At 41.1% G+C, this 24,822-nt stretch overlaps 1 protein-coding gene across 7 annotated transcripts in view; it reads left to right on the forward strand.

Annotated features, from left to right (window-relative positions):
• The window catches only part of sorcs2 (sortilin-related VPS10 domain containing receptor 2), a 289,978-nt gene that overhangs the window by 129,434 nt on the left and 135,722 nt on the right, over positions 1 to 24,822 (forward strand). For all 7 annotated transcript variants that reach the window (XM_047338822.1, XM_035148847.2, XM_035148848.2 and 4 more), the window contains exon 3: positions 16 to 115. In XM_047338822.1, coding sequence (XP_047194778.1) covers positions 16 to 115 — 100 coding nt within the window. The remainder of the gene's footprint in view (positions 1 to 15; positions 116 to 24,822) is intronic.

Here is a 24,822-nt window from a genome sequence, read left to right on the forward strand (position 1 = left end):
TCTGCTGGCTTTCAGGTCTTCTGACTATGGCACCACCTACACCAAACTCAACCTGATGCCAGGGACGACCATTGTGGTGACCAGTTTCTACATCTGCCCGACCAACAAGAAAAAGGTAGGAGCACATATTGATGGTTGAAATTAAGTGCTGTCTGTGGGCTGACAATTTTAGTGGAAACTAAAGCTTTGCTCTCAAGGGAAGTCAGAGCTGGATGTCTAAAATAATATTTACTCAGACATGCAGGGTAGGAATTATAAAATATATATTGTAGTTAAAGATGTGGGATTTGAGTGTATAATCCACTTGAACTGAAGACATAAGATGTGTGCACATGAGAGGACACTCCAGCAGGGAGTCACATACTGTACCCAATCAAGTCCTTTATCTCACTAGCTGAAGCCAGTGAGATAAAGTTATCTTTTCATTGAGATATATTGACACTTTAGAGCTCCTAGATAAAGTACTTGTGAATGCTAGTTATTCTTATGATTCCTGGTTTGCTTACTCACTTGAAGATTTAACTCCCTGTGCTCTTGTGAAAATATCTTGCAAAGTCCGCAGAGACTGCAGAGTATCTCACTCGGACATTTGTGTTCACACATGCACCTCCTCCGGAGAAAGTAGGAGGTCTGATAGCAGCTTAAGGGGACTTGCGAAGACAGATTTTTGTTGAAGTTGTCAAATTTCCAGAGGGAGATCCCAAAGTATCTTTTCATTTAAACCTGGGTATGAGTCATTACCAGGATAATAGAACTCAGGATCCAAAAGTTCCAATAGGCAGCTTGTGAGGATCTTCTTTTAGATTCCTGCTGTCTGGTAAACACCCACATCTTTCAGACTTCATGACCCTGGATTTTAACATTAGATGTCTGTTTAAAGTTTCTCTTATCAAGCCCAAACTTTGGCCTTCATTTTCCTCCAGCTCCGAATTTCTCTGGAGCCACAGAAAACATTATACAACAGTTTCACACACAGTATAGTACTCATTAGAAATAAACTAAACCTTCTGTTTGAAATTGGTGGAGTGCCCCTTTAAACACTTGGAATACGGGAAAAGTTGTATTTACAATTAACAACATCAAACATTAGGTGCTGGATTATAACAGGATGCAAACTTCAGTGTTCTGTATGAGAGTTGTACCTGCTTCTCACCCATCCACCCCCCTTATCTCCACATCCTCAGTTTCACCTGTGCTACATTAAAAATACACAACCTCCCGCATTGGCACCGAATGTTATTGTTTGTAAACTGTGTGCTGCAGAATCATGCAAAATGAATGAACAAGCAGGGCAACCAGGACCCAGACACACAGAATGAATGGGCTGAAAGTAACACCTAGACTGCACCAGTTTTCATTTGAATGATCGCACATAAAAGTCAAACCAACAACCATCAGACTTAATTTGAAAGATTCTAGAGACATCGTATAGATTCTACATCTAGTGATAGATGATGTATCACAGCATCTTATCTGTAAATGCCTAAAACACCTCCTTCCTTTGGTAACGTTTCATTTTTGTGCTGTAATACATATTTTGCTGAGCTTAAATGTCCTCTTTGGCAATCTTGTGGTACTTTTGCACAATTTGATGGTATTTCTCATACAACACCCTGTGGCAACATGCACAGCTCCCACCTACTTTGCAGCTCTTCGATCTGCAGGCAGCCTCTGAGCTCCAGTGGATTTTAGAAAGCAGACAAGAGGTACAGTAGGTGACTTAAGCTGAGATACGACTGGGCTGCCAACCGTGGCAGCCTGTCTAATTGGCAGGCATCATCGCTAGGGTCCAGGGTTCTTCCAATCGATGAAGAGATAGAGGGAGATTAGATGTAGTCACTTTTCTCAGTTTCTGCTCCAGTCCCCTCTCCAAATGTCTGTGTGGGATCTGCCATCTCATCTTCTTCACTCTCTCTCTCTCACACACACACACAGAGAGAGAGAGAGAGAGAGAGAATAGGAGAGGGCTAGACAGCATGAGAGCTTTTAATTGCATGGGAATGGAAGTCATCTTAATTTCCCTTAGGGACAGAAAGAGGGAGAGAGAGTGAGGAGGGGTTGTGGGGTGTTGTGACAGGAAGATGTCCAGTAATACGAGCTAGGGATCAAACTGCTGCTTAAATACACCTCCAGGCCCTGAAGTACGGGTTTGATGGAAGCTCAGGTTCAGTGCCGCTTGCTGGAATTGGTGCATCTAGGCGCCTGTTTGTGCCATTGCTGTTGTGGCAAGAGAAGTTGTGCGTTCTGCTTGTGGAAGGCTGTGGGTGGTGTGAGTGTGGGTTTATGTAGATTTTGTGTGTGCACCGTTGATCATCAAATACTTTGATCCATCTAAGGGCTGCTGCACACTGGAGGATTTTCAAAATCATGGCTGATTTTAAAAACTTGGGAGACCACAGACATAATGACAGATTAAACCGATTTTTCAATTTTATAATCTTCAGAACACACACACTAGATGCTTTGGCAAGAACGTCAGAGCAAACACTTGCCGTTTGCAGGAAACAATTTCACAGTGGCGTTTACAGAAACTTGAAAACTCACAGAAACGGTAGCATCAAGATTATTTTGTAAACCCCTCACAGTTCAGGATTATTGATTGACCTCCGGTCGGAACGCCCTCGTGATAATCAGAAGGGGCAAATCGGCTCTAAAAGCCTTAACTAAATATCAGTGTGTAGCCCGTGTTCACGTCAATCTTTTCAGCATCCAAATTATGAGTGACCACGTTTAAAAGGTGTCCCCACACACCTACAAACACACATACGTGAGTGTACTTTGATCAGTACTGCTAATCACATCAGACAACAGCAGACAAGCAGGTCTGTAAGCTCTGTGAGGGGATTACACTCAGTGTGAAGGGATCACACAGAAAGGTGTGAGGGGCCTTGGGTAATCAATAGGACTTGAGGCAATTAGAGAGAGAGGTGAGTCTTCAGACGGAGACAATGTCACCCTCTCTTTCTCTCCCCCCATCACTTCACCCCCAGAGCTCCATTAAAGATCCGCTCAAGACCCTTTGGCGGAGAGTGCTCCCAAGGACCCTTGACACACTTCAACACCAGTAGAGTCGTAAATAAACTTTGAGACTGGAGGCTCAGCATGCTTTCCCTCAGCAATTTTCTTTAACAGTCGTCTCCAGAGGGCTGTCGACCGGGCAAGTGTTTGCACAAGTCTGTTTTCTTGTAGAGAGCTCAGTGTGCAGTCTAAATGAAGGTTCAGGTTTATGCTGAAAGCGATATTGGAACAAAATGCTTCCTTTCTAACGGTACAGTGTAAACCAGATATAGTGATCAACCGTTTATATGGATCAAAAAGCTTGTGACAGAATCGTTCATATACAAATGCTGTTTAAATAATTTGGTTATTGTGATCAGGTACAGAGTTCCCCTCAGAAAAAAGTGAGAGTGTGTGTTCGTGCCATGTGTACGCATACGTTAGTCAGCCTTATCTTAAAACCGCTGTTACCTTTCCCGGGACAAACATGATCACTATAAGCGGTTTCAAGTGAAGTTATTTAGTGGATATTTGCCAGCCATCATAGAGATAAAGCGGAGGTTAGACTTCGTAAGACAAACGTTGTCCTGCTAGTTTGGCTACAGGTCCAGTTCCCTTTTATGAATATATCATGAACTGGATAAGTAGGGGTTGGTGGTGACGCTTTCCTCAGCAGTGACTGAAATTACAATCATTAGTGTAGCAGTGGGGTAAAGCAGATATTCACAACAATAAAGTGGTACATATAAACCTGGTTGGGTGTTACCGGAGTCAACAAAGTAGTTTGAACCAGTGACAGACCAAACATAGTCTTGGACTGAAAACAGAGTTAGCGCTCAAACATGACGCTGTTAGACACTGGGGCACTCTGTTCCTGGTGGTCTAACTGAGGCATGTTTGAACTGAATTAATCACTACTTAGACCCAAGTCCATTGGTCTGCAACATCACTGAAGGGATGTGGGCCTCACTGGGTGTGGATGTTGTTTTCTCTGGTCCATTGCCAAACCATACAATGATGACTCCCAGCTCAGCGTTGGTCCTTGTTTCCTTCCACATCCCCTCCCTCCTCTCTCTCTCTCCCTGGTGCCTTGATGTTCTCTTGGCAACCTGTGACCCCGACTCTTGGCTTTGCTCTAAGGAATTAACTACATAGTCAGCAACCACAAATCTTTGAACTGAAGTATTGTTTACCTTTTTTCCCAAACACAGACCTTTGGTCCGATAAACAAGACAGTTCTTGACTTTATGTTGCAGTGCAGCTGGAGGCCTGTAGCAAAGGATGAGTAGAAAACAAATACAGTATATTTGTGTAGAATCATCTCCGGCATCCAGTGCAAGTGGGCTCAAGTGCATTTTAAAGTCAAAGACATTTCTTAGTCCATTAACGGCTTATCCAAATCTGATCCCCTATTTAGATACTAAGCCTCCTGGTATTAAAGCTTATTTTAATGACATACACTTTCTAAATGGCTATTTTTTGCACCTCGCCTCCTTACATCACTGCAGCATGACTCATCTATGGCTTATAAAACTGCAGTAACATCACCACCTCAGCAATTCTCAAAGCAGCAGGGCATCACCTGGAGGAGTACCATCAAGCTCAGGGTGCAGCATAGGCCCAAACCATCGTCTGAGCGAGTGTCTTGAATTATGTCTTCGGCCACTAGTCAGCATGGCATCTCCTCAGGGACTAGAGCTGATGGTTCCCTTCCTTATATCACTAAAGAGAAGAATAGATTTTTATTAACAAATTGCGGAGGTGTTTCCAGCTCAGAGGTCAGATTTGACAGTGCTTGAGAGTGAAGCTCTCTGTAATTAGTTACACTCTGTTGATGGCATTTTTATGATGTGTTTGAGTATATAATTAAATGTAAGTCCCCACAGTTAAATATTCCAAGGTGATTCTGGAACATTAATATTCAAATTGGGCCCTTTTTATGATGTTACTTCATATAAATATCAGCAAAAAAAGCACGGAAATGTTATATCTTTTTGTTTATTGTAGCACTTCCATACTTTTATTGAGACATTAAGACAAGTCTGGAAGGATACAGAGCAGAGAGGACACAAGGAATAAGCAATTCAAGTGGGTTTCAATCCCCAGCAGGAAGAATTGTAAAGTTAAAATATGAAACATCCTGATAGTCAATTAAAAAAGGAAAGACAGCACGTAAAAGACCAAAAATATTGCTGCAAGTAGAGAGATACATTAACCACAGGTGATGTAATCTTTCTAGTGGATGGATAGTTTAATTTTCTCTTCAAGAGATGTGTTAAAAGTCGAGATACCAACTTAAGGCATCTTCCTTTGCCTTAACTTGTGTTGTAGTGCCTTAATGCAGCTGCTTTAAGTCTTTGAAGTTTTGGGTAAAGCCTGGTGTGTAGAAAACTCTCATGTACTCTCATTTTCCCAGAGGTTGTGGTTTTAAAAGCCTGATTAGGTCCATCATATTTTCACAGTGTGAAAGCAGATTTCTTTTTATGTGTGTCTGAACCTGCAGCATTTCCCCATTTGTAAGTTTTATTCAAAACTCAGAAGTCGGACCCAAACCTTGTGAAAAAAAGTGTTTCTGGTGCAACCAGTGCATAAACATTACAGAGCAACAGTATCTTAGACTGCTGCAAGAAAAAATTAACACTTCTGAAAATGCCTTTAGTCACCCACTGAGATGGAAAAGATGAAAGACAAAAAAATGCGAAGAACAAAGTGTGAAGAAAAAGACATGGAGATGAGTAAACACAGACACGACAGAAAAGGTTTCAAAAAGAAGAACAATGGGGAAAGGAACTCTGGACTGACTCTCCTGTCAGCACTGCAGTGATTGGCAGTTCAAAGAGCTTCACACTGAGATGCAAGATATTCAGATGTGGTCACATTATAATATCCCTGTGATGAAGAACAATTTTAGTAATTTCAACAAGACTCTCCTATTCTTTGCTGTGATTGACAGTCAAATAGCTGTCTGCTTGTCTCTCTGTGATCTCTCTCTGACTGCCAACCGTGTCCTCTGCTTTCGAAAGTGAGAAAAGGAAACTATAATGGTAGCTGGATAATGTTCTCTGAGGCAAAGCTGCCCTCTTTGTCCAGTGTTATCACCACAGTGTGCTTGTAAAGTAATAATGAGCAAAATGAAGGTAAAAGCAGTTCAACGGTAATAAAAGCCATTCTGCTAATGGAAATGACCTAAAGTAGATGGAAGTGAAGAAGCGGAGAGGGGAGGCTGTTTTGCATTCTACCCCTGTTTGTAAAGTTTTTATGGATGATCACACCTTGAAAAAATACTTAGAAGAACTTTAATTGATACTATTCAGTTGAGACCAATTTGGTTTACAGTGGATTAAAATAATAATCTAAATTGAATGCCAAAGTGCATACAGTTTGCTTAAAACAGCTCCTTTCGGATTTATTACTTTTTTAACTGATGCCTCTATTTTGCTATCATCTTTTCTGGTGCATTATGGCAAATTTCCCCATAGTCGGACTAATAAAGGAATATATAATCCAAGCATTGGAGGAGGCGTTGTATAAAGCAAAACTATTCAATCCCATTGCCAGAGAAAAATAACAACAGTAAATATTGGATGATTCTGCAAAACTTAACATTCTTTAATTTCCAAATGAAATTAAAAACTAAACTTGTTTCAGGAGCTGTGCATTACAACAGCTGCATGATGAAGATTAGGGAACAAAAGGCATGGCAAAAATACTTGAGAGTATAAAAAATGTGGGGCAACTAAAACACTTAGTGAAGGATTATGAAAGACTGAGTGTGGTTCGGCAGAAGGGTCAAGTTTAGGTGAGTGGAAAGACCCAACTTCGGTCAACAGGGCATTGGATGTAAAATGGCGTGAACTCATCCAATACATGGCTTAATTCCTATCGATCACACTACATCTCAAATGGCTTGCTTGAAAATTTTCATCCGAGTTTAGTAGAAATTATTATATTTGTAACTTCACACCCCGGTCAATGCTGACAATCAGCACCAGTCACTGTTTTTGGGTGTTGAATTTTGCTATAGCTGAATCCTGTCCCCATAAGCGAATGGAAGATTAGATGAGACAAGATACAAGGCCTTAAAATTAGATTGGAATGGTCTTAATTATTTTAGGCACGTTACTGCTAAAGGTCACTGTGAAAATGTTTCTGCTCTGCCAGACAGATTGTTAGTTGTGGTACACGCAACACAGTTGGTCGATGCATTATACTAATGCCTTTCTAGCCATGTCTGCTCGCGAGTTTATGAGCATGGGGAAATGCAAGTTTAACAAGTGGCTTGAGAGTGGTGAGTACTCATGGTGGTTAAGGTCAGTGTCTGGAAGTTCTTATGAAGCAAACCACACTGCGTGTTGAAAGTCTTTCAAACTTGGGAGAATGGGGATCAAGGCGGTGGAGTCTAACAAACCTAAATGTGTTTACTCTGAACAAGTATATCGTCAGGTTTTGCTGTTTTTCTCAATTTAATTTCAGGTGGCAATTAAAACTTTCTGAAGAAGTCTTGAATTTAACTTGTTAATAGCTGTAGACCCCCTGATGTACCTGCTCAATGGAAAACACACATCAACGTCATTGTTGGGCAATTGATGTAGGATGAGTGGTCACCGCTGTTCCTCTTCCATTGTGAAATCCTATCCCATTGACCCTATTCTCCCCATTTCAGGCTCACTTCAGAGCTGCTGACACTTTAGATGTGGCAGCCATGACGTGTACACTCGGTCTTCTTTCTGTCTGATTAACTGGCAATAATTAGTTTCAAGGGGTTTCACCAATTTATCCTCTTTTTTGAGAAACTGACTGTATATGCACACACTTGCAGATAGAAAATAAGTGTGTGTATAAGTGTCACACAAGCAGAGTTAAGCTGTGGGGAATCGGCAAAAACTGTACGTTTTCCTTGTTGAAACAAAAGTAAAAGCTATACAAAGTGACCTTTCAACACAGCTTGTCACGGGTGAATATATGTTCCCAGGCTGAAAGCTACGCCAGATAAACCACAGCCAAATGAGAACCAGATAGTTTCCTCTTCCTCCCTCTTTCTTCCATCTATGCAGCATGACATCTGTACTGCAGAGAAGCTGTCTTCCCTTTATCCTCTTCTCAGGCACTGATACGGGAACCTGTGCATAGGCTGATAAGGAGAGGGGATCGCATTGTGCAACCGTGAACTGAGGACATTTGGAAGCGAGGTTAGACCACAGAAGCTCGTGCCAACACTTGCTGGAGGGAACTTTTGGTTCCACTACAGAGCTTCAGTCCACCCACACACTCATATGGCAACAGCGTTGCACTTCTGAGTCGCTAAGTTTTATTGAGGCTTCAGGAAGGCAGGTGCTAGTTCATGACTCTCAGTCACAGAGTCGGGAGGCGACTGACACAACAGAATTTAGTTCATCACAGGTCACAGAGAGAAGTTCAGTTTTTGATTTTACTCAAAAGTATACACATGAAGTAGAATAGACAGCTGCCAGAGTACTTGCAGTTTTTCCAAGGGTTAGAGTTGGTTGATATTGACTCAGCGCAAGACAGACGTGATCCATGTGATGCAGCAGGCACCAGGTCATGGTGGAATACGATTTTGTTTGTTATGACACTTTGGATTCTGCACTCTCTCTGTCTCCTTTACAGCTTATCAGGTCTCTCTATAGCAGCAGTCTGAGTGTATCAGAGGAGAAAAGTACAGACAGAAAGGCAGACAATGGTTTAGACCTACTCTGTTATTTAGAGGTATTAGCCATAGCAGGAAACCCATCATAACAGACAAGTCAAGTAGGGATGATATTTGATTACCATCTTATTTCTGGAATATGTTTAACGGACTGGATTTCTGGTTGAAACAGAATGCAGGGAGTTGCAGAGCACAATATGTAAACTACATAGTAGTAATCGAGTTGAAAAAGTTGATTTTTGTTTTAGTTCATGTGCAGTAGCATATGTGTTATTTGCTGATAATACAACTTCTCCTTTCTACAGTATAAATAAAGAAAAAGGTGCTTGGGGTGATTTAGACATGGTGTTAACTTTGTTTGTCCAGCAAGGACCATAAACTCTTCTCTGGACCAGAGCCTGGATTACTTTAGTAGTCCCTGGGCAGTTCAACAGAAGCAATAAAACACAGAGCAAAATCTGTCAAGAGCCAACACACAACCTGAGCACACTTAGCAATACTAGCACTCATTTAGAGTTGTGTTTGCGGCCACCTGGAGAATGTAAACCTGAGGGAAATATCAGGCTCTTTAGCTGCTAAATGGTCCGCTATGTTCAACAGCTCGTCGCTATCTTTAGCTGCTTTCAGACATGCACCAAACTCTGGATAATCCCCGGAAATGATCCGGAGAGGCTGGTTGTGAGAATGCAAATGTCTGAATCAGTTGCTGTGGACATTCTCCGGAGTTTCTCTCAACAGCCCCCTAGTGAAAACTCTGGATAGTCTCCCAATGAGCCCATGTGTCCGAATGAGCACATGTATTAACACAGCAGGAGATTATCCGGAGGATTCACAGCCAATGGACGTGTTGATGCGTTTGATGCGTTGAACGCGTTTGAGTGGAGAATCTCCTCCTGTGTTCTTCATATGTGAAAGACAAACTCCATTGTGGGGACATTCTCTCGAGTTCATGTCTGAAAGTGGCTTTTGTCTGCTGATGTGAAAGTGAGATCTGGAGGTGAATGACAATACACGTGAACATAGAGAGTAAAGTTATGGGCTTTAAACTGAAACAATATACTAAACCATGCTAAAGCTCCATAGAGGGGAGGGGATCTGCAGAACTGGGGCATAGTTCTCTGTGGGTTTTCTGACAGACAATACACAGTCATTTGACCCATTGCCAGTATGAAAACATTAATTAGTCGTGCAGTGTTATCACTGACGCTATGGTTCTGGGCAAATTACACTTAGCCTGGCAGTGTCCCTATTGTGTGTGCCGTGTTTGATGGGTATTTGGAGGTCACAGGGTACATATTTGCACAATGATGGGAAGGAAAGGAGGTCAATGGCTCATTTTTGCCCCATGCCCTCTAAGCTGGTTAATCCATCTCTATATTGACAGGACATATATTTACCAGTGATCCATGTTCTTTACTTTTGCGTAGCCTTCTCCTCTTGTCCAATTGTATTACATCCACAAGGCTACTGCAAGTCCCTGCAGGGCATGATAAATCATATTGCCACAGTCCATTCATATTATAGCATAACATTAGCCTTGATCATCTTTGACCTAGCATTGATCACAGCTATTGACCCATATGCTCCGTCCAGCTGGGCTCTTGTGTTTTTCCTCCTGCGCTGTGACGGACCCCACTGGGATCAGCCCTGCTGCTCTCAGCCCTTCACTTGCCAGGCCTAAATGGATTGACCTGACCTGGATCCACCAATTCAGATCAATAGGCAGCGAGCCAGAGCCACTGACTCACACTGCTATCTGCTGGCTCACTCTGGCGGGGGACGGGGCTCTGAACTATCCGTCATGCAGCTTTTTGCAGGGATGTAAATCCTGGGCTTGTCTCTGAGTTTTAAAGCCCTAGGAGTTTGATGGTTAATATTTCAGTGCGGCTGAAGTAGTGTAAAATCAGAGAAGGAAGAAAAAAACAGCAGGAGGAGAGACTGAAATCTGTGTTTTGGGGCTTTTTATGTGTCACACAATGCAAGATCAAGAGATTTATGAATTAATTTGTCATTAAGGATAATTTGAATCGGCATTTGTATGGTGTGCAGAGGCAGCCACTGCCAAAGAGAAGACATATCGGCTTTGACATAGCACTTTTACTGGCCTAGTTGTTTTGAATGTGGTGTCCAAAAATAGATATTACTGTCGCTCTTCCCTTTGTAATGTCCCTTCTTGATTAAAGCGAGCCAAGTTTAGCTCCACAGAATTCAATATTTGACGTCTCCCAGTAGCTCTAAGTTTAGAATTCTGTCACCCAGGCAGAACACACCAGCCAATGTCTGAATTTTAATATTGAAGCAATATATCTAAGGTCCTTTTATAGCTCTAGCAACGGTATTAGCTTGGCGAGTTGCAGTGCTATATACAAAGCTAAATAAAATGCATTCAATGCAGCATCACTCATATCCTGCCCAGCATCCCTTCATTTTCCATCACTTCTAAAAGCTTTCTTGTCTTTTCCTTGTTCATCTTGTTCCAACATTTCTTCCTGCATATTTTAGCCTGTTTCCTCTGCAGGTGCTTTTCCAGGGTCCCGGGAACCTGTTCAGGAATTCAGGGACCCCGAGGTTTTGAAGAGGAATCAAGGCCTAAATTTAGATCCTCCGTCATCGTTCTTGGCCACAAAAATTAAAAACCCTGCTCCAGGTACCTTCAGGTACTCAGGAGCTTGGGAGACTTCAGTGCCAAATGTTGCTCACTTGTCAAACACAATCCCTGCAGCTACATGGAACTTTTCTATAGGTGTAGTTTCAATGAACAAACACATGATCATATAACACGCTAAAATACTAGGAGCGTGGAGAAGTTTTCTGTTCTTCTTCTCGTTCATTACATGCTCTCAAACATCACTGTCTCACAAGAGAAAATGACTCAAGAACAACTCTTGACTGTGTCGTTGCTCAGATTTAAATTCCCTCCCTCACAAAAGGACGCTGAGAATTTGATCACCTGCATGTTTCATGAACAAACTAATTCCTGGAGGTTACACGGGACCAGGTGGAGCTTGAGTTACTGAAGTAAAAGCAGCCAACATCTGAGCTAACGTTTAGTTGCAGTCTGTCGAGATTTCACATCATTAATCGTTCAGTTCAAATTCAACTTGGTGGAACATGAACCCCACTTCTCCATCCACTATTCTTTTTAATCACATTGACTCATCTAATTTATTGCCTATCCTTGCACTTAGTTTCACTGTGCAATATTTCATCACAGCAGAGTTCACATACAGTTCTAGTGGACCACTCAATATGAAGTGTCCTTTCGATCTATCGTCATGTCAACAGTAATATATTATGCTGTAATCTGCTTTATCACTAATCTAATATGGTGATTTGAAATGATGGGACCAAACTAATGTAATATTCAACAAAGTAATCACAAGGTATATGCCGATAATTTTATTGTAGTATCTGGTCATAGTTCTAGATTTAGTTTTTGGAGTTCCCAGAATTATGTGGTATTTCTATTCCCTCTCTTGTCATCTCTTTTCTCCCCTCTCCTCACCCCTCTCACCTTTAGTTTTGTCTTCCCTACGTCTCAACTGTTTTTTCCTTGACTTCCTCTCATTTATTTCCAATGTAGTGCCAACTGTCCTTTTTCTATCTCTTGCTTTCTTATCATCTCTTTCTTTACCCGGCAGCCATTTCATCTCCTCTATATGTAATGACGTCTGTCCTGCACCAACATCATAAATATTAACACCACAATAGATGCTATTTATATTGCAAATTCCTTCCTCCTCCCTATTTCTTCTCCTCTTTTTCCCCACTTGCTCATTCTTTTTGCTCTTTTTCATCCTCCCCCTCCTTATGCTCTGTTCCTCGGAACTGTCACATAAGCAAGAACCACACCAGCCAATGTCTGATTTTTAAATTTTAGAGACAATATATCACAGGCCATTTTAAAGCCGGATCAACAGTACTAGCTCCGTTCATTTTTATTTCATCCATCTTACCCTTTAACTGTAAATCATCCATCCATCCATAATCGATGGCTAGTTCTTCTTTTTTCCATTTCTGCCACCTTCCTTTGTCTTACTTTTCTATTTATCTTTCAGCTCCACCCCCAGTCAAATCTTCTCATGTTTCTTTCTTTGTGTTTGTACAGCTCTCTTGTCTGTTCCTTCCCTTCCATCTTTTTCCAACATTTCTTCCTGCATATTTTAGCCTGTTTCCTCTGCAGGTTCTTTCCCAGGGTCCCGAGAACCTGTTCAGCAATTCAGGGACCCCAGGCTTTGAGGAGGAATCAAGGCCTAAATTTAGCTCCTTCGTCATCGTTCTTGGCGCCAAAAAAACCTCCCTGCTCCAGGTACCTTCAGGTACTCAGGAGCTTGGGAGACTTCAGTGCCAAATGTTGCTCACTTGTCAAACACAATCCCTGCAGCTACATGGAACTTTTTCTATTTACTTCAGTACATTTCCAAAGCACAAACACATAAGCAAACTAAAATGCAGCATTGTGGAGTTTTCAGTTCTTCTTGCCCAGCTCTGCATATCTCCTTCGCAGGCATTCATTACCATCCCTGTCTCACAACTGAAAATGACTAACAACAACCTGCACGTTTCTACAAAATCTTCTATGCACAAACTGATGTCAAGACATAAACAGGGCCAGGTTTACTAAAAAGGTGATGCAGCTTTCATTACCCTGTGCGCTGACTTATCGAGAAGCCGGGTTATGGACACATGGACAGATTTTCACCAAACTTGGTGGGAATATTACTTTGGATGGTATCTCCTGATGATTTAATTTTGGAGCTGATTGGTCATAGGTTAAAAAAAAAGGAGGGCCCAAAACATGATTCATCACAAATAATAGGGATAGGGAGCGAGGTAAAGCATTTATTGATAAGAAAGTAATTCCCCATCATACTTATAATGAAAGGTGATGTCATAAAGAAGACAGAAAGAAGTCAGAAAATTATGTCATATATAGTAGAAATGCCTTTTTGAGGTATATCTGCATAGACACAAACGTATTTAGATGGAATAATCATTTTAGACATTTTTGGGGGAATGATGTCATCATGATGTCACTATTAAGTCCGTCATATAGTATAGTAATGCATTGACTTTTGCAGCCAATGGGATTAGAGGCACAATCTACAATAGATTTAGATTAACCAATCATTTATCATTATATGTTATAAATTATGTCTGTGTTTGTACAGCGTCTGATTTTCTCAGACAGCAGCTCATCGTACAGTCAGCTCCTGGACTGGAGCGGTGACGCGCACTCTGCCAGTCATAGTGCTGTTCAGCTCAGGGATTTCCATATGGTCACTGAGCTCAGAAAATAAATAACGTGGTGATGTTGATTACAAAATATTTACTTGGTACCAAAATGGAGATGAGGCAAAAGACAAATGAAAAACACACAGCCAGGAGAGAGAGAGAGAGTCCAGCAGAGTGGACCGGGCTGAGGTAAAGTGACTGAAGTAAATGCAGCCAAACAAGTTGGTTGACATGAACCCCAATTCCTCTTTTCTTTTGCATTACAGTAATCACAGTAATAATATTAACTATATTTGTTTTAAATAATTGTCTGATGGCTTCATTTTTTTCTGATGTTGAGGTCTCAGGTATTTATACATATTATATAGAATATACAAACATACCCCATGTCTCACTCTTTGTGTTTTCACAGCTCTCTTTTCCTTGTTCATCTTCTTCCAACATTTATTTTTGCCATATTTTAGCCTGTTTCCTCTGCAGCTTTTTTCCAGGGTTTTGAGAAGCAACCTAAACCTGTGTGTGCGTGCGTGCGCTGCTGATGTAAGAGTTTTGCTGTCAAAGAAGACAGAGGGTAGAGTGAGAAATACTTAACGATAAAAAAGTCTTACAAAAATTGACTTGCATCATCAATGAATAACGTAATACAGACCTGACTGTCTCTGTTACTGAGCTGTGTAGAATGTGTCCAATTACAAATCTGATTAATTACATAGCGAGGTCAGCGTGCGTGCGTGCGTGCGTGCGTGCGTGCGTGTGTGTGTGTTGGTTGTTGATAAATACGCACAGCTCACACTCACAGCCCACTCCGAAGATTATTCTCTGCTCTTCAGTTCCAACTCCACATCACAGGGAACATGTAGAATATATCCATGAACTTCAAAGGCAAATGTAAGTGTTGAGGTGAGGTACAGAAATACAGCTAATGTTAATCCCTTGTCTCCAGACAGACACATTACTCCTTAACTACATTAGTCACATTCCTGATGGGATTTATATATTTCCGAGCGAGACTGACACACTATTATCATATTCTAGTATTCGAGCAGCCGAACTGTATCTTTACTTTGCCTGGTTAAAAGGACCATTCTTGCCTCCAGATGTAATGCTTGTCCTTGGATCCATGAGGTGTCGGGCTTTGCAGGTGTGCTGAAGCTTCGACAAGACATTGATGCATTTTGCTGCAACTTCAAGTGCAAATAGGCTTTTCTGCAATGTAAGGAAACAACAAGTGTTACATCAGTCTTGCGATGATGCAACACAAAGTCCCAAAAGAAACACACACACGAAAGCCTCTTTAGGATTTGGTTTTCCCCTGAATCTGCTGGAACCTGGCAAACCTTGCACTGCACATTATTTTGATATTGGATGTTGGCGTTTATCTTTCTTTTTTTTTGGTTGTCCCAAAAATGTGGCTTTGCATTGTGGAAGTTATGTGTTTTCATAATCTTGCTTCAGGCTGTCTATTTCATTCGTTGAAACTATTTAAAGAAAAGCAAAGTGTTCATGAATTTATGTGGAAACAGCTGCAAATTATCTCTTTAACAAGGAGACGCAGTCGTAGACTATATCTCTCTCTCACACATATATACTCTATACAGGGGCGGATATATTTACAATTAGACAGTAACTAACAATACTAGCAATAAATAACAGAATTTAAGAAGACTTGTCCTTGAATTGTCCTTGAAGAACACAATGTGCTGGAACAATGATGTGTGGCTTTGCTCAAAGCTATCGAGATCACAGTAAACAAGGAATGACTTATATGTGCGCTGAATCGAAAATTGTGCATGGATGTTGGACATTTTAATTGGCCGTTCTATGTAAAATTGTGCCCTCGTCATTGCCCCGATTTAGAAAAATCCTTGATTCTTCACTGACAGTATAACTCTGGTATTGTTGCAAAATGTCTTCTCGTGCACATTACTCTGACTCTGTTTCCATCTTTCTCTCACTGTGTGTGCACAGACTGTGTCATCCACACTCAAGCCAATGCCATCATTCACAGTCTCCATTCTCGGCACAGCTTTCTGCCACCTCCCAGCTTCTCCTTCTCAGTTGTTCACTTTATCTTTCTCAAATTCCATGGAAAGAGAGTGGGCGGGGGTGGGTGGGTGGGGTGGGGCTCTGGGTGAAAAAGAAGAGAGTGAGCCAGAGGGGGAGAGCGAAGTGATGAAAGCCAAAATCTAAAACTGGAAAATTGATCATTTTCTTCAGAACTCCTCTTCTTTTGACTGCAAACAGCACTGAATATAAATTGATAAATTTGCCAGACTGTACTTGCTATGACACTCAAGAGAATAAGATACGGCTCCCTGGTGGAGAAACAGAGCATGCCGAGCAGATCTGTCTCATTCACACTGTTGGACAGTGATCAATGTCTCCCTCAGACTTTTTAGTCATACTGAAATTAGATTTCATCTTTGTTGGTGGATAGGTTTTACAGCGCCCCCTGTATTTGTGTTCTCCTGGTTGTTTTTCTTTCACACTGATGTTGACCAACCCCACAGAAGTAATTTGTCTACTCTGGTCAATGAAATTTCAAACTTGGGCAGGTTCTGGGCTTTGCTTTGGCTTTTTCTTCTTCTTCTACATTCTGTAGTCAATATTTTCCCAGATAGGTCGACATCACGTCTCCTGTGCTAGTCCAGAGATCTGACCCTGAGAAGCAGCTTTCACAAATATGTCCAAAAACGATATAGCTAGACATAAAAACTGCAACATTGTTTTAGCTTATAGATTCAAATGTCTTTTTGTCTTTTTCTGAATTTCTCTCTGAATTTCAATTCTAGCTAATCTAGCTCCCACAAATCTTTGGCTTTCTTGCACCAAACTGTCTGAAATACTAATTTCTTCACCTTCAGCTGTTAGTCATGATGGCTGTTTTCTGTTCAGTCCAAACTACCAGGGAATAAAAGAGAGGTTTCGTCCCAGAAATGATCTCCCACTACATAACACATACAGGATAGAAGGTTCTAAGTCAATTATCACTCTCACCTCCCCCCAAATGGTTTCACAGCGAGAATCAAAGCGACTTTAGATGAAAATGTTGCACTGAATGCACATTACTCAACCAGTCAGTCACTTGCCAAGCCAGGCTGTCAGACTGTTTTCAGACAAACAGGTGACGACTGCCCGAAAACCTGCTTCACTACATTGCACAGTGCCGAACAGATGTTGATTTGTTTTGATAAGGCATTCCTACTGGTTTTATAGTAGAAACAGTCTAGTTTGTCATATGAAGCTAAGACAACACAACATTCTGCATCGTGCTTCTGATTGTGGGATGCGGGTGGACCTGAAGAGGAGACTTCGACCAAACTTGGTCCTTTGATCGAGAAGCAGACTCACATTGCCCTTGGAGGACAGGATAACCTTCTCTCACCAACAGAGAAAAGTACCAGGATCTGGTTGAAGAGGAGCATATCAAAGGATGGCATGTAGCTTTATTCCCCATTAGAGCAGCTGCTAGGGCGTCCCAGCAACATCAGTGCACTATTTTCTGCAGAAGTTTGGTTTTGAAGTCAAACAATTTAAGATTGCCACAGTAGGGGAGACCAGCTCAAGATGGTTGTAGCTGAGGAGAGCCAGCAATTAGAACCCTTGTCATGTCACTGAGATATTGGAGACAACTTAAACCCTCTAACCATACAGGAGAGACCTCCAACTACACATCTTAACTAGCTCTTGCAGTTTCGGCTTATAGCAAATTATAGATGATGTTTATTTTAACAGGCATTATTGCAGGCTGTTCAGCCCATCTGTACCTGTACTGGAAAGGTTCCTCAGATAATAACCTGCTATCCATCCTGATCAGCATTTAAATATACACGTCCGCGGCACACTACATCACTTTGTCTTCATAATCTGAGCCTTGGAAATTGGCAATTTTCCTCATTGCACAGACACAGAGCAAGACTTCATATTTCTGCTCAGCTATGTTAATTTGTGACTCTGGCTAAAAGGCTTTCGCTGGATTGGGGAGGGTGCGGTGAATGACAAAGTGCATTATGGTTTGATTATGGCATATGATGCAGAAAAGCTGTGTTGCTCTTTTGTTCTTGCCATTGTCACTTAGTAGGGGGATTTATATGTTACCTGAAGAAGAGACTAAAAAGGAAAAGGAGGCTTTGTGAGCAACAAGCGGACAGGAGAGAAAACATAACCTCCTTGGCAAAGGCAACTAGATACACATACAAATGAACCACATTACAGTACATTAGGTATTAATAGTTGCAAGGCAATGATCTTAAAAGACAGGTAGTACAATAAACCAGGGTATATCAAATATCAAAGTGTATGAGAATGAAAGCACAGTCTCTTGTGTTGTGGTTTTATCCAATATCCAACACTTGGCCTATGTGTAGCACCACAACCGCTTCCAGAACTTAGTTTCCCAGAATCCTTCACCTCTTAACACCTAGGTGAGGAATCTGCCCCTGGACCCAACTTTCAGAAACTATTGGTCACTGTGTGCCTCAGGACCCATGAGGTCACCAGTCCAGGAAAACCACAGTTCCCCCTCTGCTCTCTCTCTTTCTCTCAACTTCCAGTTCCAAATTTGTAGTTAGTCATTTTCTGAGACTGAAACAGTAAATCTTTCCCCTTCCTTTGAAGGGTGGTGCCCTGAGGTAACTTTGATATCAATTAAAGTTATAATTTAATATACATGTTTTTAATATTAATCTTAGATATTTTCTGATGGAAAAATTAATTGGATGCCCAAAGGCAAAACATTCAATAGTTTAATTCAGCATATCACAACAAAAGCTATTTTCGGTGCCATCTTGGGGAACGTTTTCATAAGTTACGTTTTTGATGATTGGACATGTTTGAGTTGAAGTTTGTTAAGACGTTAATAAGAGGTAAACCTTATAAGATTTAATAACAATAAGAAAGGATCTGAGTGAAAAACTGAATTTACAGTAAATGCTAAACTATCCCTTAGAGGCAATGTCACATTCTGTAAAGGACAAATCCCCTTCACTTTACAATGATGGCAAAGAGTTTGGCAGACGTATAAAGACGTTTGAAGCATCAGTCGTGCATGTGGCTAACAAATTACTGGATGTGCTCTCACAAACACACACATGCTTAGGAGCCAGACTCTTATCTCTCCTGGCTCAACTATCACTGTGTGAATGTTTGTCTCTGTATGTGTGCACCAGACAGGGCGGTCTCTTCCCAAAGCCTGGAGCAGACAGCCTGAGCAGCCTCATGACAGCTGTATCTACAAACTCTGCTCCATTTGGTGCCGTCTCCTCTGCAGAAGCCATGTCGGCTACGTTAGAACCATCTTGACTTTCAAGTCGGCCCCCCTCCACTTTGATTCAAAATGCAAAAACGTAGCAGCGGTAGGAGAAACATAAACATGAGTTTTCATGTTTTGGCACCAGAGAAGTGCAACATTGGGTCACTGAGATGAAGTAGGGGGATGTTTCCAGGTTTAGATGTAACATTTAAAGTTCCCAGTAGCTTTTCGAGATGTAAAATATACAGATGTGTTTGGTTCGGTTCAAACCAGGTTTTGATCAATTTACTAGTTTTGTTTTTTTCAGATGAAGATATTAAGACATGGATTGACTTATATAGTCACTCTGACTTTTGTGTTCACATATGCACCTCCTCTAGAGAAAGTGCGTAGGAGTACTGTGCATGTCTGAAAGCAGATTTAGTTTCAATCCATTGTTACAAATGATGATTGGAGCACCTCTAAACATTCATTCTTCTTCCTTATTGAATATGTGATATAAAGAATAATTATGACTTGCAACCTGTTTTGGAAAGGTCATAATCTCTCTGCTGTTTGATGGTCTATAAGCCCACATTTGTTCACGTTTTTATGAAGAGACAAAATTACTCCCATACATCAGTGTCCCATTTGTAAATATATTAGTCAATCTTAACCCAGCTTGGCAGCTGAATCTTTTCTTACATCATGTCCAATTGTCTGTTGTGAAAGGGTGTTGTCAGAATGTGGTACCTTATCATGTAATCTCACATCTGAACCGAGAAACCATTCATCCCTCTACTACATCATTATTTTGGTCTGCAGAGGTGTACATGAGATGAAAGAAGAAACATGTAATAGTGGTTCTAAACCAGCCAGACGCTAGAATGCTTCAACTTTTGAATGTAATTCATGCAACAGACGAGGCAGAGCTGGAGCCGGACAGCTCGACAGCTCGCAGGTGGAGCCAGAAGCCAGTCATCCATTATGTTCACACTCAGCCCACCGGTAACCACCTTCACATACAACAGTTTGACATTTCTCAAACGCACTTCACGCCTGGCAGTGACACCAAACTGTCACTTTAGCTTAGACTGCTGTCTTTGCATCACTCGCAGGCCTTTAAAGTCAGAACCACTGGGTGTGGTGAGGAGGAGAGGAGGAAGAGGGAAGAAGAGCGGAGGGAACAGAAGTAGAGTGGTGCAGAGGTGACAGTGTGAAAGCCACATCCCCACACTGAGCTGGGGAATTGGCGAGGAGGAGGTTTAAAGCAATGAGGAGACGTCCTGTCAGGCTGAGTGTATGTGAGAGATTGATTTCGATGACAGGTTGAAGGAGTGAGGAGGGAAGAACAGGAGTGACACAGTGAGAGGGAAAGAAAAAAGACAGAGACTGTAGAAGTTGTCACGTTTCATTTTTTGGGGGGGATTGTTGTGTGTGTGTGTGAGTATCAAGGTGAGAAAATGGAAGGTTACTGATATACTTGGCTGTCTGTCAGAGGTGAAGTCCTGCTCTGCCTTTGTGTGGTTCTCTCATTCTCCCCAGTTATATTTGCCGTAATTCATTCAGAATTTGGAGCGTTTTGGTTTGAACAAATAGCCAAATAACCAGAATGTGCAACTTGTTTTTAAAAGGAACAAATCTTGAACCAAACACACACACGTAGAACTGTAGGAATAAGAATTAAGCAGCAGCAGCTTAGAATGGCTGCAGAGTAAAGCATAACAAACAAATGGAGTGAGGACCATGCTCTGGTCTGATTTCCATATTAATGAAGCTTCATACTGACAAGATACAGTACTTTTGCTGGCCTTGCAAAATAGGTGGTGCTGAATGCTGAGAGAAATAGTGCAAACGTCTGAGGCTCTAATGGCTTCCAGTGGTCGTGGCTAGTTTTGTTTGTGGCAAAATTGAAATAGAAAGGAAATAACAGATAAGCTTCACCTATGGTTCTCTCAGTTCACATAAAAGTCAGCAGTGTCATATAGTCACAGAAACTTGATAAATATCACAGATTGATGGTAACATTTACCCAATATTTGTTGGACACTTGAAGCGTTTTTCTGTTACTGTTGCAGAACAATATAAGGCTTAATTTAATTCTGCCTGAATATGAGCAATTTAAAGCTGCATTTACTTTTACAACTTGAAGGGATCAGCAGAACAACCTGAGCACATCGACATTACCTTACAAATGTGTTGTGGCAACTTAAAACAATTGCCTGCTTATGGAGTCAAGCAATGATTTATTTGGAGTTGTGTCAAATATTAACTCTGCTTTTAGCTCTGTTTTGGTCTCCACCATATCCTCAAGTGAATATCTGGCTGTTTAGCTGCTAAATGCTTTGTCTCAACTAGCTCGTGAATTACTTTTTCGATGGTAGTAAAAAGATATTGTTAGTTACAGCTTCAAACAACACTGAATATCCAAGCCTTAATGCAATGGGTTTCTTATGGAACAAACCTCCCTCACCTAACATCTGGGGCTTAATTTCAACAATCTAAATTTTAACTTTTGCTGGTTTTAAGAGCAGAAAAAAACAAGGACACAGCTCAAGTGCAAGGTGCAAAAGTGTCAGTCTCTTAATTAATCACAAGTGTGTTTTGGGTGCAACATGCAATAAATCAATCCATTAGTGCCATCTCAGCTTCCCTCTAAAAGCCTTGGTGGATTGTTATAATAATTGCGTATTTACCAGTTTCTCTGCAGAGGAAACAGGTCTGTTTGAATATCTATTACCACGACAGCTCAAATAGCCAATTTCATTCATTATCGCTGCACTTTCCCGTGTACAAAATAAGTGTATGCATCTTGTACAGCCGCCTGTTGGTGTATATTACTATATTAATTATGCTCCATTTAAATAACACTGTGCCATTGACATTAATCTCACAATGGCTTACTCATGCCTCAAGATGACAATGTGCCAACAATGTGCTTCACCACATGTCTTTTTAAGACCAAATCACCCATGGGTGCCCAGAAGGGTTAAAGTTTAATTGGTATTTACACAATGTGGGCAGTGCATTGGAAATTGAGCACAGCGTTAGTTCAGGTAAGTCACGCTCAGCCACGATCGAGTATGTCAGCTGACAGCAGATCTCTATCTTTTAGCTGCTGCTCTCGCTGCCTCAGGGTATCGAGGTGTGCTTCTCCTACCTGTAGGCTGTCCACGTACGCATGTGAAGGGCAGGGAGGTCCCAGAACGGAGTCCTATCACCAAACATAATGTCTTGCGATTATTGAAATTAAATTAATTTTGACAAAAGTGCTCCTGACTGAACTGTGTCAGTGTAATACTAAGACGCCACTTACAGTATGTTATGCCCAATCCCACTACTGTATTCTCCAGTAGCAAACAAAAACTAAACTAGACCAAAGAGAAAGCTGAAATAACTCAAAATTACTTTACTTTTAAACTGAAGCATGTGTGTAAAATCCCTTCTAAGCGCATTAAGACCCCCTTGGTAATATGAGAAGACTGCAGTTGCCTTGAGCTTCCTTTTTTTTTGAGGGAGGTTTCTCTGGAACATTTCCAAACCAACTGTGGAACTTAGAAGAAGGAAAAATGTGATGCTGCCATGATCCCACCCAATGCAGAGAGGAAGCTCTGGATTAAGACTTCAACAAACTATGATTTAAGGATCAAGGACCAGTTTAACTTTTTTAAAACCACATTTTACTCTCCAATTACTCTTTACAGTAAACTTCCAGTGGTAATTCATGATTTGCAGTGCAAAATATGACCACACTGTTGAGCATAGAAATTGGACCTGGGAAATGTGTACTTTCAGTGTCTCCGGATGCTGTCTTCCTAAAGTTTGGGGTTCAGCCTGAAACATTTCATATAAAGAGATAATATAGGAAGAGCTTCAGTGTAGCAGTGCATACTAATAGCTCCCATCAAATCATCTGTATTGCAGACATACAGTATTTCCATTTGTCTACAGATTTTCCCTTGTAATCATTTTAGATAGAATAGTCAATCTGTCATCTGTCTCTGCCTCAGATTTCCTACCAGTTATGGATTTCACAGAAATTGATAACATGCTCTTTCATGCTCATTAAAAAAAAATAACATCTCAACAAGGTGATGTTTGATATCAACCTACTTATTGAATTTTAATATACAGATAGCTTGTTTATGCTTAGGAGACAAGGGTCAAGATTTTCACAGATAGAAGTACCTGTAACACTTTTACTGAACAAACTTCAACGGCTTTTAAAGAACTTTGAAGAGGTACAATGTAGATTGCAGCAGAAGCAATCGTTTGCTTCACCCTATCCCCAAGTGTCTATAGAGTCACAGCAACCACCTCTATGCTGTAGCAATGAGGTTCATGTCAAAGCAATACTCTGTATATAAGGTATTTAGAGTATAGAGTACAGAGTATATAGAGTTTGGATGGTGGGTTAGCTTTATTTTTGTGCCCAAATGCATTTCTCTGCACTGTCTCCTCAGCTGAAAACATCCGCATGTCCAGCAAAATACTGATGTTACCCAGTGTCACCTCCAAGACCAGCAGCATTTCATGCAACATTAGTTTCTGGAGTTACAGGTCACATAAAAAGAAAATCTGCTTTCATGAGCTGTGTATTACTCCCTGACTCCCTGTGCAGGACCCAGACTACTGTAGCCTAATGTTAGCCGATGTTCTGTTGTAGTTGACATTCAAAGCTTTTATATTTAAAAATATACATTAAAATACTTTTTGAAATATGAGCTACATAGCATGATTTTACTCTTGTGTATCCAAGTAAATTCACCACAATTATTGCAGGATTATTTTCTAAGTTGTTCATTAGCTGGTTAAAACATGATTGCAGGGACTTGTTAGCTCTGGTGTCCATCTTTTCATGTGCTACTATGCATTTAGCAATAAAATGCACATTTAAGAGTCATTTATAGAACTCTGCATGAAACTAATGTAAGCCAAATTAGCAAGCTAGCAGACAGCTGTCATTTTGGTCCAACCATCACTGGCAAAACATGAAGCCCGCTTTCTGCCCCAAATCAAGGACCCATTGCTTCAAAAGTGTAAAGAGAAAAGTTGGTTAGTGTTTCTAACCTATACTATACATGGTGTCACTTGAAAAGAAGGATGAGTAGAAGTGTCAGGACTGGGTTTAGGACTAATTCCCCCTAAATACAAAGTTAAAATCAGTTCTGCCATATATACAGTTGATAGATGGGATTGATATGCTGTTTCTCTATATCCCTGGTTTAAACATATAAGTAGACATGTAAGTAACACTCAGCATACTGTATAATTAGCACAACATACAAGTACAGAACATCTGCTGTAATAAGACACAGGTTGGATAGAATGAGTTGTACAGAACTGGAATAGTGCAAAACTAGATTGAGCAGTGAAAACACTTCATGGAAAGTAATGTTGATCCACAGGATGAGATGACAGATGACATATTTGCGTCATGTTTTATACATCCATCTTCACCAGACAGTGTATGTGTTTGAGTGCGGGTGGGTTTTTTCCCCCCAGACTAGACACATGTGGTGCAGGCGGCTCTGCTGAATGGGGGAATAAATAAAAAGGCAAGTGGGGCCACAGTGGGACAGTATGAAAAATGGTCCAATTTGTTGTTGAGCTGAAATCAATGGGACAAGCTGAGGTGCTGGGCTCTGCTGCTGCAACAACGATTCACCCACAGCTGCTGCCACTCGTCTGC

This window comes from Hippoglossus stenolepis, chromosome 23, assembly GCF_022539355.2.
Source record: "Hippoglossus stenolepis isolate QCI-W04-F060 chromosome 23, HSTE1.2, whole genome shotgun sequence".
NCBI lineage: Eukaryota > Metazoa > Chordata > Actinopteri > Pleuronectiformes > Pleuronectidae > Hippoglossus > Hippoglossus stenolepis.